The following is a 19,250-nucleotide window of genomic DNA, read 5'->3' on the forward strand; positions in this document are numbered from 1 at the left end:
ATTTTGCGAGCTCTGGGACACTCGAAAAATGACTCTCATACCTTTCCTTGCTAAGTTAATGGTACCTCGATGTGCGTTTGTGTGGAAATTTAGTTCACGAACAACGGGGAAAAAACTATTCACCTTCTCACCGAATCAAGAAAAACTCTTTACACGGCCATTAGAATTCCCCCAGTCCTGTAAATGGGTCAGTTGACAGAAGGACTGTTATTGTTGTGGTAATGTAGTACTTATGAGGGTCAAATAAAAAGGAAAAAGGAGGGCTACGACGGCGGTCTGAAACCCGCGGCTCTTGGGCCGCATGCGGCTCTTTAGTGCCGCTTCTGAGCTTTTTTTTTTTTAATGGAAAAAGATGGGGGAGGGAAATATATTTTTTGTTTTAATAGGATTACTAGGAGGACAAACATGATACAAACATTCTTTCAATTCATTAATATTGGAATGAAAAACTTGTGGTGTCATCGTACAACAGAGTAGTCACGTGGTGCGCTATAGGATCCACTGCAGGGAAAATAAACATTTAATCATGAAGGCTAATTATGTATTTCTAGCCAACTTAGTCATTTTTATAGTAGGCTAATATAGCTAGTATTGATAATTATAAGGCTTGTACAAGGTTTTGAATTTTTTGCTGCTCCAGACATACTGTATCAGTTTTGTTTTGTTTTTTTTGGGGGGGGGGGTCAAATATGGCTCTTTCAACAGTTTGGGTTGCCAACCCTGAGTCACTACGAGATGTAAGTCGTACTATTGCTACGAGAAAAAAAGTCGCATTATTACATAGGGTAACGTAGCTGTAATCAGCAACGCATTTTACATACATGTACCGTAGCTGAGAGCTATAACATTAGCTTAGCTAATGAAAGATTTCAAATATATCTTTGTTATGGTTCTTCTTGGGGGGAAAAAATAATGAAAAAAAAAAAAAAATTCGCCGTGGCACGACATGGTGTGGTTGTCCGACTCCGATGCAGCCCACCACCACAGTTTCAAAAAATCCTATGGTCAGAGACCCTCCCACCACAGTCTCCTAAAATCCTGTGGGAAACACTGGTATACTATTCTTAATTTGCTTTATATTGTCAAAGTGTGCCTATGTCTCTCATAAACAAAAAGCTGCAAAAGCACTCTATTAAGTAGAATACCTCAACAAAGAAGGCTGTTCTCTCCGATTCACTTTCAATGGTCTTGATAGCAACGTCTTTACCTTTCCAATTGGCTCTGCAAACCACTCCAAAAGCTCCTCTCCCCACTACCTGAAGAAAAAATGTTTACAACCGATGTTAGCTTTTTACAAGTGTAGGTGAAACTACACAAACGGGGCCCACCTCCTCTACTTCAATGTCCTCATAATTAATTTCCTCAAATGGATATCCCGGAGATGTCTCAAGCATGTCGCCGGATGGTAACGACACAGACATGATACAAGCACAGGTCAGCCACCTACTGAGAAACATAATGATGGATAGTACATTGAGGTTTACGCCAGGGGTGGGTAGAGTAGCCAAAAATGTTGCTCATGTAAGAGTAGCTTTGCTTCACAATAATATTATAAAAGTAAATCAGTAACTGCTTATAATGTCAGATTTAGGAAAAAAAAAAAAATTAACATATGGCGGAAAACACTCAGGTAACTTGAAGTTCTGCTCTGAGATCCCCAATTTGGCCAAATTTCAAAATTGTCCTAAATGCATGTGTGATGCATCATTGGAAAGCTTAACATCTCAATTTTCTCAGGGAAGAAAAATTTTGAACAGGAGGGCATTTAAAAAAATAAAGAATTTAAACAGCAAAACCCTAACTGGAGGTGAGAGCACGTCAGAGCATAATTAAAGACGCCATGATTTTAACGAGATATTATCGCGTACTTACCTCTTTTCGATCCAAAAACTCCATGTAGCATGTATCACCGAGTGTCAAGACACAGCTGTGAATGGTCACAGCCGGATTTTTGGTGGATTTTATGGGTGAAACATGGTCATATAACAAGGGTCGCAATGCAGAAATCAATATACATCAAGGAGTGGTTGAGGTTTTCCTTTTTCATATATTTACCCTTTTAAACGTTTTTTTTTTTCCAATTTTTCTTTGTTTGGATCGATTATTTATCATCCAACATATCAGGGAAAATGCACCAGTAAAAAAAATAAATAATAATAATTAAGTGATAGATATGAGATAGATATCCGTGACTTTTTTACAGACACCAATTTTTTTCATTGTGACGAAATTTGTTTAAAAGTTTAAAATATGCGCGTGAATAATTTTTTAAAGTCTTTTTTTTTTTTTTTTTTTTTTTTAAACAAAATATTATAAGGCAATTAATGATTCTAAGCTAAAATGACATTTTGAATAATAAATACAATAATTACCTTCGTTTTTTGGCTGGGTTGAAATGAAAGTGGTTGCGCGACATCTGTAAACGGGGGATTCCAGGGTAAAACGGACAAATTAAAAATAGTTTGGGGGCTTAATGCGCCATGAATCTGCTATGGCAGCATATAGACATGTTGTTCTATCAAACAACAGTTGTTTTGGCTTAAAATACAACAGTTTCTTTTAAAGAGGAGAGCCAGAGCAGAAACTGCTTTTTCAGTCTTGTGTTTTCTGCCATATATATTTTTCCTCAGCACATCATCTATATGAGCTGTTATTATGACACTGTACTATTACCTATTACCTGACCATTTTAGGCCCAAAAATGCACAAAAAGCAATGAATGAAACATCGCCCATTCAAAGAGCACGAGTGCCCTCTAGTGGGGAAATCATATTTCCTACCCTGAAATGAAAACGATAATTTCTCTGGTTTTCTGTGGTCTATCGGTGCCAAATAAAAACTGTGAGAGAGGTTGAAATCAGCACTTTGAGTAATATTCACAGCAGCGCTCTATGTCAAATAATTAATCTTTTTATGGTAAATAGACTTACACTTGTATAACACTTTGCTTTGACACTTTATGCTCATTTACCTACTGATGACACAGCAACAGGAGCAGCGTGGAGTTCAGTATCTTACGCAAAGATACTGAAGCAAGATCACCACGGCAAGGAGTCAAACTCACAACCTCTGGGTTGGAGAACGACTACTCTACCACTGAGCCACGGCACTCCATTTTACATTGCTTTAAAGACACCACGTGATTGAACAAGCCGGTGTGATCACAAGACTTCCGACTACAGCTTGTGGGAGGTCATGTGACAATAGTGTTACGTCTGATTGGTGGCATGGAGTCATGCGATTATTGAAGCGACTTCTGATTGGTGAAACTAGTAGAGCCACTCTGGGCATTTCTGGCAAAAATAAAGTCAATTCTAATATGTATAATAAAGACTAAAAATGTAAGGACTCTAAAGTAGCCAAAAATAGCAGAGTAATAGTAACGTTTCTTCTTCAAAATTTACTGAAGTTAAAAGTCAAAAGTATGGCGAGGTAAAACTACTCTTAGAAGTACATTTTTCTTAAAGGTTACTCTAGTAAAAGTAAAGGAGTAAATGTAACGCGTAACTATGCCCAGACAGTAGCTGCGTGACAATGGTTACGTTGTATGATTGGCATCCTGTTCTCCTTCAGTTTCAAACATTTTTTGGAAAGATTGCCTGTCGTCTACGAGCGATTGTCAACCTTATAAGCAATCTTAAAGTACAGGTACAGCTAACTGTAGTTGATTTACTGTTTAACTATCACTAAAAGTAAATTCTTATACCACAGTACATACTGATAAAGAAGCACAATTTTCTAACACTGTAGTCTTGGGTAAACAAGCAAACGGAGGCCTAAAAGTACATTAGAGGGCTTTTCAAGAGTATTTAGCAAGCTGCTCCGAATGCTAATACAACATACCGCGGCTTATTAGCTCACCAGCACCGGGCGTCTGGACGTGGTAGTGTCTATTTTTCATGAACAAAAACACGAACAGTAACGTCCATGACATAAAATGGTGTTTCGTTGTCCCATTGAGTGCTAGACATAACTGGTCTAGCAGGACTGGTAAAAGTGTATTTTTATTCTCCGCAGGAAAGGCATCACCCGGAAGTGGGTTCGTACTTCTATTTCTTCCCCAGCACACACAATGCAATTTTTTAAATCTATCCTTATTGACAGGAAAGGCTGAATGTTCGAGCTATATTATAATGAACAAATTACAAAAACACTCAGCTATTTTACTGTTCGAGTTTACTGGAAATTCTGTATCATTACATTTTCATTTTAAGTTTTATTAAAAGTATGCCACTGCATTACAAAGGCAATCAGCAAACTATCTATATCCTAATATAAGAAAACAAAAATTCAAAGAACGGAGCCCCCAAGGGGGCATGGGAGGGGGTGAAAGAGGGAGAAGAAAAATGTTGATATTGAAAGGGGAAAGCGACGTGATTTTATTTATTCGTTCATTTATTTATTTATTTTTGGCGAGGCAAAAAAGCTTAGGTCGTAGCAAAAAATAAAGAGTTAACATAATTAAATAAATATTTCTATTTTTAAAATCCTCTTTTTAAAAAAAAAAAAAAAACGCGCGTCGTGTACTTCCGGGTCAATTGCCAGGTAAACAATGATAACTGTCACTTTCTGATGGCACGAATGCGACCTACCTCATAATACAAATTCAAGAGGGACATTGACACGAACTGTTCGTTCTGTGGATATCATCCAGAGACAGTTCAGCACATTTTTTGGACTTGTTCTTTTTCCAACAAATTTTGGAAAGATTTTTGTAAGTTTGTTGACAGGAATCTGCATGTGGACTTCAAGCTAAAATGGGAAAATGTCATTTTTTGTTTTTATAAAAAGATCAGGGATGAAGATATTTTTATTGTCAATCTACTTCTTTTGTTGTCAAAATTCTACATCCACAAATGTAAGTTCAGCAAGCTGTTACCATCTTTTTCTCACTTCGACAATGAAACGGTATGCTACATAAATCTGTTGAAAAAAATCAAAGAATAGGAAAGCGGAGAAAGTAATTGATATTTGTGAACAGTTACGACTTTTTTGTGAATAGCTGATTATAGTATTATTCATTTACTTTTTTTTCTCTGATATACAATGTTTGGTATTTTTATACCCCCTGGCATATTTGTGTTTGTATTCTTATGTTTTTTGGTTTGTATTAGTATTGTCTTTATTGTTGTGTTTGTATTGTTCTTTATTTTGTTGTGTTGTTGTTGTTAATAATTATAAAAATAAATAAATAAATAAAAAAAACGAGCCCATAATACCAAAAAAAAAAAAAAAAAATGTTTATTTTGCTGTGTTGTTGTTAATAATACAAAAAAATAAATAAAAAAAATAGCCCATAATACTGTGTTACCAATAGGGTTGCCAACTCTCTGAAAAAAAGAATAAGGGACACCTCATTGGCATTTCAACATACCTATCGGATTAGTTTGGCTCATATTTACTGAGCAGGAAAAAGGTTACATTACATGCAATAGTTTCTGCAACATACTGTCGTGGGTCACGTTGTTCATTTATACATTTAAGCAGGGCTGTCAACAGACTTGCAGGGGCCCGTGGACAAGAGACCATTATAGCCCCCCCACCCCACCCCTGCCACCGTCTTGTCACGACAACGTACGCAGTACTTTAACGCTTTGCAGGCAATGACAGTGTAAATTTTCAAACTATTTAATTTGAGATGGACACTTAAATTTAACAGACCGTAATGTGATGTGACACAAAATAAACAATTTCCATCTATTGTCCCATGTAGGCTACAATACAGTACAACTGAGAGTGCTATGCCTGCTAAGCAACAAAATAGTATAACTAAACATCCTGTGCCTGCCCCCTCCAGATCCCTGGGGTTATAAAGCCGGGGCATTGTTGGAAAAAATGAAAAAATATATATATATTTGAAATATTTAATATGTTAAAGTTTTTACGTATATATCGACTACAATATAATATTTAATCAGACAATGATTTAAATAAAAAAGGAATATATGAATGTAAAGCAAAATATATTCAGGGTCATTCAGGGGCCCCTATGGTCCTGAGGCCCGGGACAACATGCGCGGTTGACCCCCCCCCCCGTCAACGGGCTTGCATTTAAGTATTCACATTTACAGTATTGCCGGGGGGTCGATGTATGCCATGTATTAAGTATTAAAAAAGATATAACATGACTTAATGTATGACACAAATAGTCGGAAAAACGTGGTGGCCACACAGCTTTATTAGATGCGGCCCAGCGTTAGTCCAAAACTACATCTGTATTTTAATAAATATTCTAAGAAGCAACATTTAATGTGTGGAAAAGTGCTATATTAGCGTCAGGGTATGCTACTCTGACAAAGTACACTAATTTGCAGTGGCGCGGGAAGGTGGGTGCTAAAGGTCATGCAGCACCCCCTGGTGTTAGGGAGAAAAAAAGTTTTGGTAGATTCCTTTTTTATTTTTATATTTTAAAATAAAATATATTCAAATAATAGAGTATATAACTTTGGGGATTAAATATTTAGTATATATGTTTAATATATAGTTTTTTTTTGTCAATAACATGGTCACCGCCTGATACCTTGCTTGGTACTGTACTGGGTCACGTTGAATAAGGCGCTATTGGAATAGTTAACTGTTTCACAGTGGAGGCGTTAACATGTCGCATAAAAGAACGGCGAATTTTTCTAAAATTCAATTTGAGGTTGAAAATGAAGATGATTATTAAAGGCGTAGATTTGGTCTCAACATTTGTAGGGCCCCTATATCAGTATAACCTCCATGTACACTTTTTGCTGGGGACAGGACATTAATAAGATCAGATTAATATAGTGAAGGGGGGTCAAGGCTACATTTCCCACGAATATGCTGATGTGTTTCCCACGTAAAAATTAAAAAAGTTAAAATGATTATTTTCATGGGAGAACATGATTTTTTAAAATAGGGGAATTCCCCCCTGCTTTATATAAAGGAAATTTACAGTGTTTTTTTTTTTTTTTTGGGGGGGGGGGGGGGGGGCTACAGGGGAGATACTACTTAACCTACACATGGAACTACATGTTAGCCTACATTGTCCTTCACCACAAGAGTAATACGTTACTTCAATTGGTTTTCTCTTTCATCTTCTTTTCCCTTACTTAAAACTCTAAAGTGCATCAGTTGGTTGAGTAATGATGGAAAAAAATTCTAAATCGAGATTAAACGTTTTATCTCTATTATGATTAATGTATGATTATCTGAAAATAATGTCTGCATAAGCTGCAAATAAAAATATTTTTAAATAAATAATGAAGAAAATAAATGAATTAATTTTAATGAATGAATGCAGTAATAGGTATTTGGTTTCAAAAGTGTAAAGTCACAACATGCTCTAGCCTTCTTTCCTTCTAAACCAGGCCATTTACAAGAAGAAAGGAAGCAGCAGTGTTGCGGGAACGGCATTTACAGTGCCTTGCAAAAGTATTCGGCCCCCTTGAATCTTGCAACCTTTCACCACATTTCAGGCTTCAAACATAAAGATATGAAATTTAATTTTTTTGTCAAGAATCAACAACAAGTGGGACACAATCGTGAAGTGGAACAACATTTATTGGATAATTTCAACTTTTTTAACAAATAAAAAACTGAAAAGTGGGGCGTGCAATATTATTCGGCCCCTTTACTTTCAGTGCAGCAAACTCACTCCAGAAGTTCAGTGAGGATCTCTGAATGATCCAATGTTGTCCTAAATGACCGATGATGATAAATAGAATCCAAATGTGTGTAATCAAGTCTCCGTATAAATGCACCTGCTCTGTGATAGTCTCAGGGTTCTGTTTAAAGTGCAGAGAGCATTATGAAAACCAAGGAACACACCAGGCAGGTCCGAGATACTGTTGTGGAGAAGTTTAAAGCCGGATTTGGATACAAAAAGATTTCCCAAGCTTTAAACATCTCAAGGAGCACTGTGCAAGCCATCATATTGAAATGGAAGGAGCATCAGACCATTGCAAATCTACCAAGACCCGGCCGTCCTTCCAAACTTTCTTCTCAAACAAGGAGAAAACTGATCAGAGATGCAGCCAAGAGGCCCATGATCACTCTGGATGAACTGCAGAGATCTACAGCTGAGGTGGGAGAGTCTGTCCATAGGACAACAATCTGTCGTACACTGCACAAATCTGGCCTTTATGGAAGAGTGGCAAGAAGAAAGCCATTTCTCAAAGACATCCATAAAAAGTCTCGTTTAAAGTTTGCCACAAGCCACCTGGGAGACACACCAAACATGTGGAAGAAGGTGCTCTGGTCAGATGAATCCAAAATTGAACTTTTTGGCCACAATGCAAAACGATATGTTTGGCGTAAAAGCAACACAGCTCATCACCCTGAACACACCATCCCCACTGTCAAACATGGTGGTGGCAGCATCATGGTTTGGGCCTGCTTTTCTTCAGCAGGGACAGGGAAGATGGTTAAAATTGACGGGAAGATGGATGCAGCCAAATACAGGAACATTCTGGAAGAAAACCTGTTGGTACCTGCACAAGACCTGAGACTGGGACAGAGATTTATCTTCCAACAGGACAATGATCCAAAACATAAAGCCAAATCTACAATGGAATGGTTCAAAAATAAACGTATCCAGGTGTTAGAATGGCCAAGTCAAAGTCCAGACCTGAATCCAATCGAGAATCTGTGGAAAGAGCTGAAGACTGCTGTTCACAAACACTCTCCATCCAACCTCACTGAGCTCGAGCTGTTTTGCAAGGAAGAATGGGCAAGAATGTCAGTCTCTCGATGTGCAAAACTGATGGAAACATACCCCAAGCGACTTGCAGCTGTAATTGGATCAAAAGGTGGCGCTACAAAGTATTAACACAAGGGGGCCGAATAATATTGCACGCCCCACTTTTCAGTTTTTTATTTGTTAAAAAAGTTTAAATTATCCAATAAATTTTGTTCCACTTCACGATTGTGTCCCACTTGTTGTTGATTCTTCACAAAAAATTAAAATTTTATATCTTTATGTTTGAAGCCTGAAATGTGACGAAAGGTTGCAAGGTTCAAGGGGGCCGAATACTTTTGCAAGGCACTGTATCTACACGGTTATCACGTGCAAAGTGCTTTACATTAGCACACAGTTATCCTTTCACGCACACACCAATGGTGCTGCCAACCCATGGGGGCAAAGTAGGGTTCAGTGCCTTGCCCAAGGGCACTTTGACAGTGGGCAGTCTTAGCCAGGATTTGAACTGCAGACCCTTCGGTCCTAGGACAACTTGAGTTACCAACTGCGCCACAGCTGCCCATACCTGTCATACATTTTTGCACCGGGAGAACATACTTTTGCTCTTGACTTGTAAATTTTAAAGCAAGTACTTTTGTACTTTTACTTGAGTAAATTTTATTCTTTACCTGTACTTTTATTTACCGTAGTTTTCAGACTATAAGCCGCAACTTTTTTCCTTCATCTTGAATCCTGCGGCTTATCGTCCGGTGCGGCTTATTTGTTGATTTATTTGGGTTAATAGGCAACACATCCCTCCTAGAATGCATTGCAGTGCTACAGCTGTAAATAATATTCAAAATTTCTGTGCTAATTATTTATTCAGTTATTGTTCCAGTTGTTTCATTAATTGCTTGCTATGGTATTTGGTAACTATTTGACGGCGGCATCATAAGACTGTCATAAGACCGTCATAATTATGACATGACACTATCACTGGCATGACTGAATGCGTATGACAGATGTCAAGTGTCATCCGGCAAAGTATGTTGCTAACTTCATTTATGTCAAGATCTTTTACATCCATTCAAAAGTGAGATAATTTGACACTAAATGACATCTGTTATAAGCATTTATTAATGTTAATGACAGTGTCATGTCATAATTATGATTGTCTAATTACAGTCTTAAGGCGCCACTGTCAAATAAAGTGTTACCAAATACCATAAATAGCAATTAATGAAACAAATGGAACAATAACTGAATAATTAGCACAGAACATGAATTTTGATTATTATTTACATCTGTAGTGCTGCAGTGCATGCTAGGAGGCATGTTGGACAACAACAGTGTTGCCAGCAGGTGGCAGAAGAGGTTGACTGTCTCCCCCAAGGGAGCAATGATGGCCAAATGAAGCATCTTGAAGCAATGAAGCTTTCAAGCCAATTGGTTCAAAGCATTTCATTTGGTCAGTCGTATGATCTCCCTGTCAAATAAAGTGTTACCGGGTAATATCTTCTGGTGTAAACATCCCATAATACAATGAGGACAGCTGTGGCTTATAGTCCGGCGCGGCTTATCTATGTACAAATGCCATGGAATGCCCTCCCGGACCAAATTTTAAAAATTCAAAATAAAGCCAATTTCAAGAAACAAATAAAGCAGTACTTTAGGGTCAACTGTATTTGATCACTGATGTAATTTGTAATGTAAGCCTCTTTGTTGATGTCGACTTATATATTACTTCTTATATTGTCTATTTACCTCCATACTAACTTTCTTCTGTTTTTATGTTATTATGTTGAATTATGTTTGTTTTAGTGTGTAAATTTTTCAAGATAAGAATTCTTTCTTTTATATACAGTATAGCCTATGTTGATTAGTATGTTGATGTTTTGTCTGTTTTATGTTTTGTGTGGACCCCAAGAAGGGTCCTCCATAGATTAGTATGTTGATGTTTTGTCTGTTTTATGTTTTGTGTGGACCCCAGGAAGAGTAGCGGATGTTTTCATCAGCTAATGGAGATCCTAATAAAAATACAAATACAAATGTCGCCATCTTAACCCGGAAGTGGGTCAACATAGACACGCCCTCGCATACAATTAATGTTATTACTGCTTGTTTTCTGCCGATAATCCTTCAAAAATGAACATGCCGAATAAACACTGCTGCTATGGAACTTGTAGAAACAACTCTAGACATTACGACATATGAAGGATGTTTTCTTCACACGTTTTCTGAAGCAAAAAACTTAGAGGAAAAATGTGAAGAATGGATCAACTTGTGCGGACGTCAAAAGACCATTTTAACGCCGGAAAGGTGAAGACATTCACCTTTATATGCAGTAAACATTTTGTTGGGGGCCATGGTCCTACAGAGGACGGAGAGGTAAGCCATTTTGATATTTTTACTTATTTTTTTGCGTGGCATTTTGCCGTGCTGCTTCTGTCTGACAATGAATGACTTGAAAAAAATTAAAATGGTATCTGACTGACACCTTTGTTACCTTTTCTGTTGTAAAAAAAACAACTTCAGTAAGGGGGAAATGTAAATAAATTTTAGAATTAAGATTTGTCATCAATGAAAACATTAAAAGTGCTCGTTGCCTGTCACTGAGTAGCATTTGTGATCGCTACACAAAAATAGCAATGTAAATTACCCCCACGAACAGTCACAGACGTAAAACAACCAGAGCATATAATATATAAGCAAGACAGGGCATATGGTGGTAAAGGATAGATTGTTGAAACAGAAGAATGTCATTGCCAGTGGCGTAAGGCAATGCACACAAGAAAAAGGTGTCGATAAAAAAGTTAACTCTGGATCAGGTCAGCTCTTTTTCCCGTCTTTTTCATCCCTCGACACTCAAGCCATCTGTTTAACTGAACATTTGTATGTTCTTCCACATCTTTACCAGTGAATTTGACACCAGGGACATCATTTTCGGACAGAATTGTAAGTTTAGCTCAGTAAACATCTTGTCGTACACTATTTCCATGCATTTACTATTAGTGACAAACAGGAGGTTGACCCGCCTAGCAACAATTGCTAACGTCATGAATATTAATGAGCAAAAGTGACGTGTTGCTTGCGGTTCGCCATTACATTGACTTTTAATGGGCACCCATTGCATGATGGGAACAAAACACAGCCGAGGTTTATGGCCATATTATGGGATGGAGATTTGTGTCTTTCCCTGTGCTTTGATGCAACCAGTTGTTTCCTGTGCACTTTTAATGTCTCATCTGGGTAGGGGCTACTGACCTTAATGCTTAATAAGAAAAGATATACTGATTAGGGTCAAATGATCATTCTCTGGATTCAATAGGTGCATTTACCAACTGATCCAACCTTGGGTTTACTAGTTTAACAAGTCGCACAAGAGTTCACACCGATGAGAAACCTTTCACCTGCTCAGTTTGTGGTCAAAGCTTTTCTGAAAAATTTTAACAGATCACATAAGAACACACACTGGTGGAAAAAAACCCTTTTCCTACTCAGTTTGCAGTCAAACATTCATTCAAAGAACATGCTTAAAAGGCCACACAAGAGTCTGCACTGGTGAAAAACCTTTCACCTGTTCAGTTTCAGTGGTCAAAGCTTTTCTGAAAGAGGACGCCCAAAAAGACGTAGAACAACACACAATGGTGAAAAACCTTTAGCCTACACAGCTTGTGATAAAAGATTCTCCAATATGTCGTTTTTAACAGCTCACATGAGGACACACGATGGTGGCACGGTGGCAGAGTGGTTAGCAGGTCCGGCTCATAGCTTTGAGATCAAGCGTTCAGTTCCGGGTGTGAGTGTGTGCACCTATGGTTGTTGGTCTCCTTGTGCCCTGCAACTGGCACGGTGGCTGGCAACCGATTCAGGGTATAACCCGCCTACTGGGATTGGCTCCAGCACCCTCGAGAGGAAATGCAGCTTGGAAAATGAATGAATAAAAACACACACTGGTGAAAAACCTTTTTCCTGCTCAGTCAAACATTCACTCAAAGAGCAAACTTAAAAGGTCACACAAGATTCTGCACTTGTGAGAAATGTTTTGCCTGCACAGCTTGTGACAAAAAAAATTGCGAAGAAGGCCAAAATAAATATACAGTGGGGAGAGCAAGTATTTGATACACTGCCATGGTTAAAGGTGTGTTTTGATGTGAAAAGCAGTGGCCGATGACGGTTTTGCCTGTCAACCACTGGCGTGCACACATAGACGCCAGGCTGTGCTGAAGCACTGGCACTTGCCCTATAAACCCAGCTAATGTCCTTTTCAAGGTTATTAAGTCATGGTCATTATTATTTTAGTAATGTGTGTGCCCCAGTGCGTAATTTGTAAATCACAAGGTGCCGGAAAGCAAAGTACATATGACAGCGCAGGGATGACGAGACGGGCACAGGTCCCGGAACATACAGAGAAAATGGTGCTGAAAACAAAATGCAAATGCCCACTTGACATGCTGTGGGACTTTTCTTTCTTTGCTTTGTGCTTTTCTGAATCGTTTTGAACCATCTTCCTTCTTTTTGAAAAAAGACAGTAAATGCAACTGTCGTTTTGGCATGTTGAAATAACATTTGATCCTAGCTGCTTGCTCCCCAGATGCCGCAAATTTCAAAAGTTTTTTTTTTTTTTTCCATGTTAGGGGCGGGATTTGTTGGTCCAGCTTTTCAGTGCATCAACAAATCTCAGACTCTTTCAAATGACGTTAATTTTTTTATAAACAACATGCAATTCTTGGGATTTGCTCTGTTAATAGATTTTTGCATATTATTATTTTATTTTATACTGCAATGTCCATAACTATGTGTAATATTCTGATATAATGTTTTCCTAGGCACCCTGAAGTGCACGCAACGTTACTGTTGTTTTGGTCACGTGATGCGGGAGTGAGATAGAGACGCACAGCCTGCCGAGAGCCACAAGCTGTGTTCGTGCTGTTAGCTCCATGTGTTAAGAAACAAAGTTGTCAGCACATCGTGTGTTTGATACCTTTGTCAACAAAAAGCTCCAAACAAGACACTATGCACGGTCCCTTTAAAAGACGCTAGGACTGGAGAGCTGTGAGTAGAAGGAAGCGATGGGGAGATGGGCGAGAAGCAAAAGTTTGCGGTCGAATATGGCGGCAGTCCACAGTTATTTTGTTTATTGTTTTCTTATTGTTGCCACAATAAAGTGGAGAAAGTCATCAACGACTCCTCTCCTTCTTTCCCCCCACATTTTTATATTATTATAATTTTCTATACGCGAGAGGTGCCGGATCTGCCCAAATAAGTCCCGGAACACATGGAGGCCAAAATCAAGAGGTGCCGGATCTTGCCGGAACAAGATCCGGCACAAATTAACCCCTTGTGTGCCCCCAAATTATTTGTAAATTATTTTTGAAATCATGCAAATTACAGCCAAAATAAGCAATTCTCACAGTACAGTACTTTTATATTGACATGAGGTGTTCATGAGAGGAATTCAATTCAAGTCTTGGGATGGTCAAGAGTATCTCAGAAGTGGAATTGGTTTTGGATATCTCACAGATAAATAAATTTTAAAAAATAGTTTTTTTTTTTTTTAACTGCGCAAAATGACAGTCATAATGCCCATACCAATGTACCGTAGGCTGGCTATTTTGAAATGTCACATCAGATTTATATATTTATTATATAGTACAGTGGTACCCCAGTTTCTTTGTTTTCCCACAAGACGGACGCACAGTGGATTTTCTTGTGAGAGAAATCAACATGGGCTCCATAAATGTTAGTGCAGGTGTTGAAAAAAGGAAAAAGGTGAGGCTTACCATTGAAATGAAGATGGATGTGATAGAAACATATGAGCATGGTGTGTGCGTCCGTGAACTGGCTTGACAATATGGCCGTAGAATGTCTACGATCTCGACGGTCTGCCTCCAGCCTCCATTCGCCAGTCTTTATAAGTTAAGGTGACAATTATTATTGTGGTAACATCACCAAAATATCACCAGCTTAGTCAGGTTTTTAATTATTTATTTCGGAACTTCTGCAACACAACATGCCTACTGTCTGCCGCAGCTGAACAAAGTGAAAGTAAGTTGTCCTCTCTCACTCTGTCAAGTCAACCTCGCATTCAGGTACACCACGCAAAACATATCCGCCACATTAGAACCTCATTTGTCACATTATTACAGGTATTATTATAATTATTATAACTATTATTATGTTTTTCTGATTTTTATTTCAAAATATATTTGTTTTGCTCTGCTTAATTGCTATTTGCAATAGTACCAGCAACATTTACTAAGGATTTAGTGTAGGTTATCAGATGTGGAACGAATTAAAGGAATTATAATGTGTTTTTATGGGAAAATCCTGCTCGACATACGAGCATTTCGACTTACAAACAAGGTCCTGGAACGAAGTATGTAGAGATACCAATGTATATTGTAATTGCTTTTCTTATATTTTGGTTCGAGTCCAGTGGTGCTCCAGTGTCTCCTCCGAAGTCAGGCCCACGCGAACCATAGGGTCAGTTTGGCAAATGCTATGGGCGCAAAAAATACCAGGACTGCATAAAAAAATAAAAAATAAAAAAAAAAGATCCATAAATATTTGGTGATAAATGATAACAGTATTAAAAAAATGTTACACAAGAAGACAAAACACAAGACTAGATAGATATATATAACAGTACATATACTGTACAGTGCTGGCCAAAAGTATTGGCACCCCTGCAATTCTGTCAGATAATGCTCAATTTCTCCCAGAAAATGATTGCAAGTACAAATGCTTTGGCAGTAATATCTTCATTTATTTTGCCTGCAATGAAAAAATTTATTATCAGTTTACACAAAACTCCAAAAATTGGCCGGACAAAAGTTTTGGCACCCTCAGCCTAATACTTGGCAAGCTTTAGACAAAATAACTGCGAACAACCGCTTCCGGAATCCATCAATGAGATTCTTATAATGCTCTTCTGGAATTTTAGACCTCCTTTGCCCAACTGCTCCAGCTCTCTGAGATTTGAAGCGTCCCTTCTCCAAACTTCAACTTTCAGATCTCTCCACAGGTGTCCTATGGGATTCAGGTCTGGACTCATTGCTGGCTACCTTAGAAGCAATGTTCCCTCTAATTTTTCATGTGTCTGAGCAAACACACAAGCTCCCTGAGCACACTGCAGACCACGGTGAGCAACATCAGATGTGTCCATGGCGGCCACACACCGCCTAGTATCACGCCTATTAGAATTTCTACTGCCCGAAATTATATAGTAGTAACAGCATTGAATGATTAATATCCATGATTTAAAATTCTTAATAAATGTCACTAGAATACACACAAATCTGGCTTAAATTGTACCTTATTTTTCACGTCTGGCCTTCTCACTTCTCCAATGGCTGTACACTTTGTCCAGGTTGATGGCTTCGTCTGCTTCTTGCTTTGACTTTATATGCATCAGCTGGTCCAGATGTGCCACTTCAAGACGATTTCTGGATGCTGTTTTGATGTGATTCATTAAACTAAATCCTCTTTCACAATCTGCACTGGAAGCTTGAAAAGTAGCATAAATATCCACAAGCTGTGAGATCTCTTTTAGCTCCTCGCATCGAAGTGTTGCAGCAACCATATCTGAGAATGTGCTGATTGACCCTTGTTTAAGTTTTTGCTTCATTATGTACTTGAATTCGGCGTATTGACTGTTAATGGCCTCCATAGACTGTGGGTGGTGGAGAATGGCCTCATACTTCTTCGCCAATCTGGCAACATCTGCTATTCCATAGTCAAAACTGATGTCTGAGCTCAGTGCTTCAATGTCAAATGCAGACCACTCTTTTAACTCATCCTCTGGAAAACGAGCATCCATGTGATCACATAGCTTACTGATGAAAAGAGAAATCTCACCAGTATTTCTGCCATCATCTGAGGAGGTCCCCATTGCCTCTTTGACACGGTCACTCCACTGTACATCCTTCTCCTTCAAGTATTGGGAACGCAACTGCTCAATCTTTGCTCTAGCAAAGCAGTGTCCTTCTATCACAGTAAGGTTACGTCTTTGTAAAGTGAGGCAGAGTTGTGCTAGCTCACCCAAAACATCTCCCAGAGCAGTGACAGTAACCTTAAACTTTGAACCACTCAGCTTTTTGTAGCAGTACTTCGCCAATGGATCTCTGTTTTCAGTGAATTCTCTTTTGCAGAATTCTTGAAGCACATTGTAATTCCTCAGAACAGCATTGACAGCTTGGTGCCGCGACAGCCATCGCACTTCGTTCAGAGGCCTGAATGATAGTGTATCTTCATCGAGAATCTTTGCTAGGTCCTCCATTTTCCCCCTCTTCACAGTGGACCGAGAGAAAAGTGGAATACACAGTTCTAAGAAGAGTTTCCACATCTCGCATCAAAGGTACTTTTTACTTTTTTAGGTCTTTCCAGGCATCATCAATACCCAAGTCCTCTCTATGGGCAACACAGTGTTGTTCAGTTAGGTGTGGTATTTGGTGCTTTAACAAAGCTGCAACTCCGTTGTGTTTTCCTAGCATTACTGAGGCACCATCGGAGGTCAGCATCACCATTTTTTGCATGTCCAGTCCATGTTTGGAGTAAAACTGAGTTATTGCCTGCACAATATCTTGAGCAGTGCATGCTGTCAGCTGGATGATGCCACCGAACACAGTTTTATAGTTAACATCATTTTCCTGCCTATATTTAATATATAGGACTAGCATTTTGTGTACTGATATGTCAGTGCTCTCATCTACTATCAGTGTATGCCAGGGTGCATTTTTAACACTGCACATAGTCTCATTCTCCACTATCTCATTGATTGAGTTTACAAATTCAAAGGCATAGTTTTTGCTTCGCCAGCTTTCTGGTATACTCACATACTTTGCCATGTGATCGTGGATTTGTTGAACGGACAGCATTGATGCATTCATTTTGATGGCAAGTAAAATATTGTCAATGAGAACTTTAACTTGCTCTGGGTCAGATTTGATTTTGTGTGACAGCTCGTTTCTCTTCTCTCGGTCTTTTGCATTCTCCCGCAATAATGTACCAATACCCTGTCCCATCTTTAGTCTTCGTACATTTTCAACAGCTTTCAAATGACTTTTCTGCTGAATATGACGCTTGAGATAGTCCAACTTCCATTCAGTCCACATTTTCCCCTCTGAAAACTCACTTGGTACTTTGGCTCCGCTGCACGTTTTGCAGAGCAGACCTTTCTCACTCGAGAAAGAAAAAATATCACCAAGTTTCACCGCTTGTTTGTCTATTTGCACGTGCTCTGACAGCCACTCCATTTTAAATGAACCGCATTTCTTTTTTACTTTGGCTTGGTGAGTGGATGTGTCGCTGACCGTTCGTTTCGCCATGATAAGTTATTGGCCTTTGCATCTCTTAACTCCGCCGCACTCACGCACTGTTGTCAGCTTGCTAACCTGCACGGCGCATATAGGCTGGGCAATTCACACCCAAAGTCAATGCTATTATTGGCTGCGTAGCAGAAGTGAACCTTATCGTATCATTGGCTGGACACCTGTCACTCACCGAGTTACAATGCAACTAATACGTTTCTGTTGGAATTTTTTTTGTGCGCAGCATAGATTTTCTTGTGCGCAGAGTACGTGAAAGTAGTGCGCGATTGCGCACGCACGCAGCTTAGAGGGAACATTGCTTAGAAGTCTCCAGATCTTTCTCTCAAACCATTTTCCAGTGTTTATTGAAGTGTGTTTTGGGTCATTGTCCTGCTGGAAGACCCATGACCTCTGAGGGAGACCCACCTTTCTCACACTGGGCCCTACATTATGCTGCATAACCTGTTAATAATGCTATGCACAGGGTCAAGCGGTCCATTTCCGGAGGCAGCAAAGCAACCCCAAAACATCAGGGAATCTCTGTCATGTTTGACTGTGGGGACTGTGTTCTTTTCTTTTTTTCCCTGTAAACTCTATGTTGATGCATTTTCCTAAAAAGCTCTACTTTTGTCTCATCTGACCAGAGAACATTCCTCCAAAACGTTTTTTGCTTTCTCAGGTAAGTTTTGGCAAACTGCAGCCTGGCTTTTTTATGCCTCTGGGTGAGAAATGGGGTCTTCCTGGGTAGCCTACTATAGAGTCCCTTTTCTTACAAATAGTACGGGTTTACACTGTTGTACCTTCTGACTGCAGGACAGCTTGAACTTGTTTGGATGTTAGTTGAGGTTCTTTATCCTTCATCCGCACAATCTTTTGTTGAAATCTCTCGTCAATTTTTCTTTTCCGTCCACATCTAGGGAGGTTAGCCACAGTGCCATGGGCTTTACACTTATTGATGACACTGTACATGGTCGGGAACATTCACAGGAACATTCAGGTCTTTGGAGATGGACTTGTAGCCTTGAGATTGTCCATGCTTCCTCACAATTTTGCTTCTGAAGTCCTCAGACAGTTCTTTGGTCTTCTTTCTTTTCTTTATGCTCAATGTGGTACACACAAGGATGCAGGATAGAGGTTGAGTCAACTTTAATCCATTTTAACTGGCTGCAAGCCTGATTTAGTTATTGCCACCACCTGTTATGTGCCACAGGTAAGTGACAGGTGCTGTTAATTACACAAATTGGAGAAGCAGTACATGATATTTAAAAGGGTGTCAATACTTTTGTCCGGCCCAT

At 39.0% G+C, this 19,250-nt stretch overlaps 1 protein-coding gene across 5 annotated transcripts in view; it reads right to left on the reverse strand.

The window, feature by feature from the left end:
• map3k7 (mitogen-activated protein kinase kinase kinase 7) overlaps positions 1 to 4,034 on the reverse strand; it is a 65,809-nt gene extending 61,775 nt beyond the window's left edge. For 2 of the 5 annotated variants that reach the window (XM_057822579.1, XM_057822575.1), the window contains exons 1-3: positions 3,844 to 4,034; positions 1,329 to 1,446; positions 1,146 to 1,256 (exon numbers count right to left, since the gene is read on the reverse strand). In XM_057822579.1, coding sequence (XP_057678562.1) covers positions 1,146 to 1,256; positions 1,329 to 1,421 — 204 coding nt within the window. In that variant the 5' untranslated portion in view covers positions 1,422 to 1,446; positions 3,844 to 4,034. The remainder of the gene's footprint in view (positions 1 to 1,145; positions 1,257 to 1,328; positions 1,447 to 3,843) is intronic. The other 3 variants (XM_057822578.1, XM_057822577.1, XM_057822576.1) reach the window with 3 other exon arrangements.
• Between the last annotated feature and the right edge of the window lie 15,216 nt (positions 4,035 to 19,250).

The sequence above is a fragment of the Corythoichthys intestinalis genome, chromosome 19 (assembly GCF_030265065.1).
Source record: "Corythoichthys intestinalis isolate RoL2023-P3 chromosome 19, ASM3026506v1, whole genome shotgun sequence".
NCBI classification, from domain to species: domain Eukaryota; kingdom Metazoa; phylum Chordata; class Actinopteri; order Syngnathiformes; family Syngnathidae; genus Corythoichthys; species Corythoichthys intestinalis.